The sequence below is a fragment of the Lampetra fluviatilis genome, chromosome 4 (genome assembly GCF_964198595.1).
Source record: "Lampetra fluviatilis chromosome 4, kcLamFluv1.1, whole genome shotgun sequence".
NCBI classification, from domain to species: Eukaryota; Metazoa; Chordata; class Hyperoartia; order Petromyzontiformes; family Petromyzontidae; genus Lampetra; species Lampetra fluviatilis.
Window position 1 is genome coordinate 11,783,830 of NC_136278.1, and position 6,000 is coordinate 11,789,829.

At 51.9% G+C, this 6,000-nt stretch overlaps 1 protein-coding gene across 2 annotated transcripts in view; it reads right to left on the bottom strand.

Moving 5' to 3' along the window:
* The window catches only part of LOC144931568 (dihydropyrimidinase-related protein 2-like), a 50,768-nt gene extending 45,032 nt beyond the window's left edge, over nt 1-5,736 (bottom strand). The window contains exons 1-2 of one of the 2 annotated variants that reach the window (XM_078855548.1): nt 5,627-5,736; nt 4,045-4,644 (exon numbers count right to left, since the gene is read on the bottom strand). In XM_078855548.1, coding sequence (XP_078711674.1) covers nt 4,045-4,464 — 420 coding nt within the window. In that variant the 5' untranslated portion in view covers nt 4,465-4,644; nt 5,627-5,736. The remainder of the gene's footprint in view (nt 1-4,044; nt 4,645-5,626) is intronic. The other variant, XM_078855549.1, reaches the window with a different exon arrangement.
* Nucleotides 5,737-6,000: the final 264 nt, after the last annotated feature.

Below are 6,000 nucleotides of genomic sequence, written 5' to 3' on the forward strand. Positions count from 1 at the left end.
GGTCGTCAACAAAGCACCGACGTTTATAGGGAGTGAATGCGAATGTCGTGCACCTGGGAAAGACACGGGTAGACAAGCGTCAAGGTAGATCCAAAACGATGCAGTATGAAAGTGGTCGTGCCATACACCCTTTCCGAACGCACGACGATTAAAAAACAAAAGACAAAGGGCAATATTCTAAATCTCGATTTAAAGCTTTCGTGACTGCAGGGATTCGTATTCTTGGTTCTTTCGGTAAAGTCACGTAGAAGGGAAATAATAAAATAATACAAATTTAATTATCACGACGTTTCGATTGCAACACAAGCAATCTTCATCAGGTGTGAAACCACAGCAAGAAAATTAGAAAAAGTGGCGGTTTTATTTTTATTATTTAATTATTTCCCTTCTACGTGACTTTACCGAAAGAACCAAGAATATGGCAATATTCTACCTCACAGGCTGCTGGGGCAAGCGCCTACATTAGCTGGCACGGTGAAGTGAGTGACAGCGCAAAGCCACACCACCATTACCTTGCCCGTGTTAATGCTGACCCCACAATCATGGGGAGGCACAGAATAAAACGTGGTTCAAGGTTAGACACCAAGTGCTACCACTTTGTGTTTTTCATTGAAATCACCACCACCAACAACAACAACAATCACTATGTGGCGGTGATGTCACCACAGCGATTATGCCAAGCTCGGTGCACCTTGAGGCCACGCGCAAGGACAAAGATCCCCCGTATAGTCTCAACCCCCTGTTGGGGCAAGTGTTATTAGGGAGCACCTATGAAGGCCAGCATGGCACGCGAGAGGGTGGGTGGCCAGGACCACGCCCGGCCGCCTTTGTCTCCCCAGTGGCGATGTTTGCATACCACACCAAATATTCATTTGAGGGTGAGTCGACCTAGGGGAGTCCCAGGACAGAACCTGGGACCAAGATAAACGGCACTGGTGTTGGCCGTGAGCGGGAATTGAATGCCATGTTCTACACACACAACCATGATCACACAGCCGTGAACACACCCATACACTGACCCATGCATTGCACATCGCATGCAAGTCGTGAACGGCAGACACGCACCACATTCACAGCATGAAATAATTAGCCGACCAAACATGTCTGTGAAAAACGGAGTTGGGTCCAGGGCGATCAGCGCGTGCCATCTGCTGCAGAGTGCACGTCAAAGACCGGCATGCATTCATCTCAGGAGTTGTCCCCCTTATCAAGGAGTTAATTTTCGCCAGACTCGGTTTCAAATATGGAGATGCACAATACAATAATCTGTTCACAGTGCGCACGCACTGCACAAAGCGGGTCAGATTCATGCACAATTTCACTCGGCGAATCGCATTTACCAACACATGGCTACACACGCAGGGCACAGATGTTCCTTTAGCTTGCCGAGTCTGTCGGGGGGCCGTGTGTGCTGTTAGCAAGCACCTATTAAATCCGGTGCAAGCGCTCGAGTGCTTGTGGGATGCCACATTCATATTGGCCAAATTGTACCTGGTGGTTATTCGGGCTGAGTCTACCTAGGAGAGGGTCAGGCCTCTCTGCATTATGTGCCTGGTCAGGAATGTGATATTGGACCAGTGAGATCTGGCGCATTGCGCTAATCAGCACACACACGCTCGCGTGAACACACGCACCACTAACTACATTCATATACACAAACACTGTACCGTATACACACACAAAATACCACTCAAGAACGTCACGGCGTGTAAGAAAAGGCATAATATGAACCATTCACACACAGACACACACGAAGCACTCACACACTGACACAGTACGATACAACATCGGGCACCAACTAATACGTGACACCGCAGGGTAAGATACAATGACACACAAGGCAACGCACCTGCTTATAGCACAACAAAGACAAAGATTCCCCGTACAGCCTCAAGATCATTTTGGGGCAAGTGCTGTTAGCGAGCACCGATGAAGGGCCGGCACAGCACACGAAAGGGCGAGTGGGCCAGCACCACGACCGGCCGCATTTGTCTCCCTCGTGGGAATATTTACGCATCGCACCAGGTCCTCATTTGAGGCTTAGTCGACCTAGGGGAGGCCCAGGACCGGTTCAGATAATCGTTGCTGATGTTGGGCGTGGCCTGGATTCGAACTCAGGTGGCCTGGTTTGTAGCGCGCTCACCGCAATGCTTGCGCTCTCCACGCGCCAGAGACACAATAACGCACAGACACAATAACAAAGGCACACACACACGCGCGCCTACTACCCCATGCACATTGACACAGTGACACACTTGGGTGCGGAGTCACAATACGACTCGCACAGAACGACACCACACTACTCACACACAAAAGACACAACACACAGACACGCAAAACACGATAACACACAGATCACACACAGGATATTCATAAAGGCAACGTTAACATCCTTTGTAGAATGTTAGGGAAAATGCTGTTTGCACGGAGGTCTTAAGACTAGTGGTTTAGTCAGGACCACGCCCGAACGCCTTTGTCTCTCCAATGCGGATATTCATGCAATGCAGCCCCATACTCGTTTAGGTATGAGTCGACCTACGGGAAGCCCGTAACAGGTTCAGACACCCATTGTCACAGTTATCCGTGGCCGGGAATTGAACCTAAGTCCCCCGGGTTCATAATACAATGGGACTGTGCTACAAACCAGGCAACCCAAGTTCGACTCCAGCCAAAACAAAGACACAAAGACTCCTCCTATAACGTTATGTTTTCGCAAGTGTTGTGAGCAGCCATCTCATGTTTTCTCATCAGATACTCATTTAAGGCTGAGTCGACCCAGATATCTAAACCCAGAACCAGTTCAGATCTCACTCGCAAACCGATGTTAGTCGTGTTCCGGAATCGAACCCGGTTATTGAGTTCGTAGCGCAACACGCTGACCACTGCACTACCGCCCCCCACTTACAGGCACAACAAAGACAAAGATCTCCCGTATAGCCTTCAACAAACTGTAGGAGCAAGTGTTGTTAGCGAGCACCTATGAAGGCCGGAACGGCACACGAGGGGGTGGGTAGCCAGAACCACGCCCGACCGCCTTTGTCTCCCTAGTGGCGATGTTCCCACATTGTACCAGGTACTCATGTGTGGCTGAGTCGACCTTGGGGCGACCCAGGACCAATTCAGACAACCGTCACTGGCTGGACAAAATACAAAGATCCCCCGTATAGCCTTAACAGACTGTAGGGGCAAGTGTTGTTAGCGAGCACCTATGAATGCGGGAACGACACGAGGGGGTGGGTGGCCAGCACCACGCCCGACCGCTTTTGTCTCCCCATTGGCGATGTTTACACACCGCACCAGGGACTCATTTGAGGCTGAGTCGACCTATGGGAGGCCCGGGACCGGTTCAGATAATCGTCACTGGTGTTGGCCGTGAGCGGGAATCGAACCTGAGTTGCTGGGTTCGTAGCGCAGCGCGCTAACCGCTACACTGCCGCTCCCCATACACACACACACACTCATCTACACACACTCATCTACACACACACATTCATCTACACACATCTACACACACGCATCTACACACACTCATCTACACACACATCTACACACACACTCATCTACACACACACACTCATCTACACACACACATCTACACACACACATCTACACACACACTCATCTATACACACATCTACACACACACACATCTACACACATACACTCATCTACACACACACATCTACACACACACATCTACACACACACTCATCTACACACACACACTCATCTACACACACACACAAAATCATCTACACACACACACTCATCTACACACTCATCTACACACTCATCTACACACACATCTACACACACACTCATATACACACACACACACCTACACACCCTCATCTACACACACACACACACTCATCTACACACACTCATCTACACACACACTCATCTACACACACACATCTACACACACACTCATCTACACACACACTCATCTACACACACACATCTACACACACACTCATCTACACACACACACTCATCTACACACACACACTCATCCACACACACTCATCTACACACACTCACCTTCACGTCGTCGTCATTGTTCTGCAGCGCCTCTTTGCCGGTGGCCGCCCTGATCGTGAGCGGGTTGCCGCTCGTCGTGGTGACCCCGGGCGGACCGGGCAGCGGTGCCCCGCTCTCCGCGTCCCCATTGCCGGGTGCCGACTCCCCGCCGCTCACGCTGCCCGGCGGGGAGTCGCCGGACGCCGGCGAGCGCGTCCCGGACCGGTTCGGAGTCTCCGCGGCCGATCGTCGGCCCACGCTGTACGAGTCGAAGTCTATGGTCTTGTTCTCGTACGCGCCCTCCACTGTGCAGAACATGCCCCCGTACTTCTGCCGAGGCTTGGGACTGCCGGAGCCCAAGCGGCCGAAATAGACGGGCAGATCCTCGTCCTTACCGCCGCCGCCTCCTCCTCCCCCTCCTCTCCCTGCTGCTGCTGCCATTGTGCGCTTTTACTTGGTCTTCCTCTTGGTCGTTGGTGGTTGTTGTCCTCCTGCTGCTCCTCGCTTGTCTCTCCGCTTAATCTTCTTCTGGTCGTTGTCGTTGCTGCTGCTGAAGGGAATGGCTTTGGCTGGCTTCCTGCGCGCCCTTGTGCCGTGCCTGCGCTGTCTGCTGTGCGAGAGCTGCAAGGGAAGTGATGTTCTGAGCACAGGCGGAGCGCGCGGCTGTGTGTGTGCGTGCGTGCGTGTGTGAGTACATGCACGCGCGTGTGTGTACTCACACGCCTGGCCACGTGTGTACATACATGCGTCTGTGCGCGCGCGTGTGTGTGCGTACACTTATGCACGGGTGTGTGCGCGTGTGTACAGGCGTGCGTGTACATGCATGCGTCTGTGCACGTGTGTGTACATACATGTACGCACGTGTGTGTGCACTTGTGTACATGTATGCGTGTGTGCATACAGTACATGCATGAGTCTGCGCGTGTGTATAGGTACATTCGTTGTTTGTGCGTTTGCGCGTGTGTGTCCGTGCATGCGTGTGCGTACATATGATCGATGTGCATTCCATAGCTGCACTCACAAACGAGCAATGGGTACATGCATAGGGCTGGCCATACATGCTCTGTGTGTGTGTATTGTATATACTCGAGTAGCTATCGCAGGATACAACGACTGTTTTATAACAATGCACGGGCGCGCACACATCGCTCAGGCGCCGATCATTCATTCCCAAGTGCACTTGCCGCATTATCTCGCTTCAACGTGCACACGGCATAGACGTACGGTGCGAAAGACATTCAACGCACGTGCGTATCATGCATACAGTCACGAACAGAAGCATCCACATGTGCATATCCCGCGCGTATTGCAATGCATACACCCGTATACGCAAAGCTGCGCGCCTGTGTGTGTACACTCACACACGGGTCAGCGTTCAGTGTGCTCACCAACAGAGGTGTGAGCGTGTGTGGAGGTAGACGCGGTATAATGTGTGTATGTTAAACTTGTTTCGCACCGTACGTAATCAACCGTGCTAGACGTGTCGCATATATATCGTAGTATGTATACACAGATACATGTAGCAAGCACACACGGGCACGGATGTGTATGATATTCGGTACGGGTATGGTGTGCAAATGTAAGTATGCGCGCGGTACAATACCGTGGAGGTAGAGGTGTGTGCTGCTGCTGCTGTGTGCACACACACACAGAGCCGCTCTCCAACCCACGGGGGTGCGCGTCACACAAACCACCACCACCGCGACCAGCAGCAGCCTGTCCCACTGAACTCTGGCTGCTCTCGCTCAGGAAGGAAGAAAGAAAGAAAACCCCCCGCGTTTAATGCAGCACCATCGGCTGAAACCACACCCCGGACTTACAACAAAGTACAATGCAATGATTTATATAGAGAGAAAAAACAATATAATACGGGCGGGCCTGTGTCTTCCTGCTTGTATCGTTTGCGAGTGCGGCAGCGTGGAAACGCGAGGTTGGTGTGGAGCTGTGCGCTCTACGTGTGTCTGGCGTTTCGGGGGG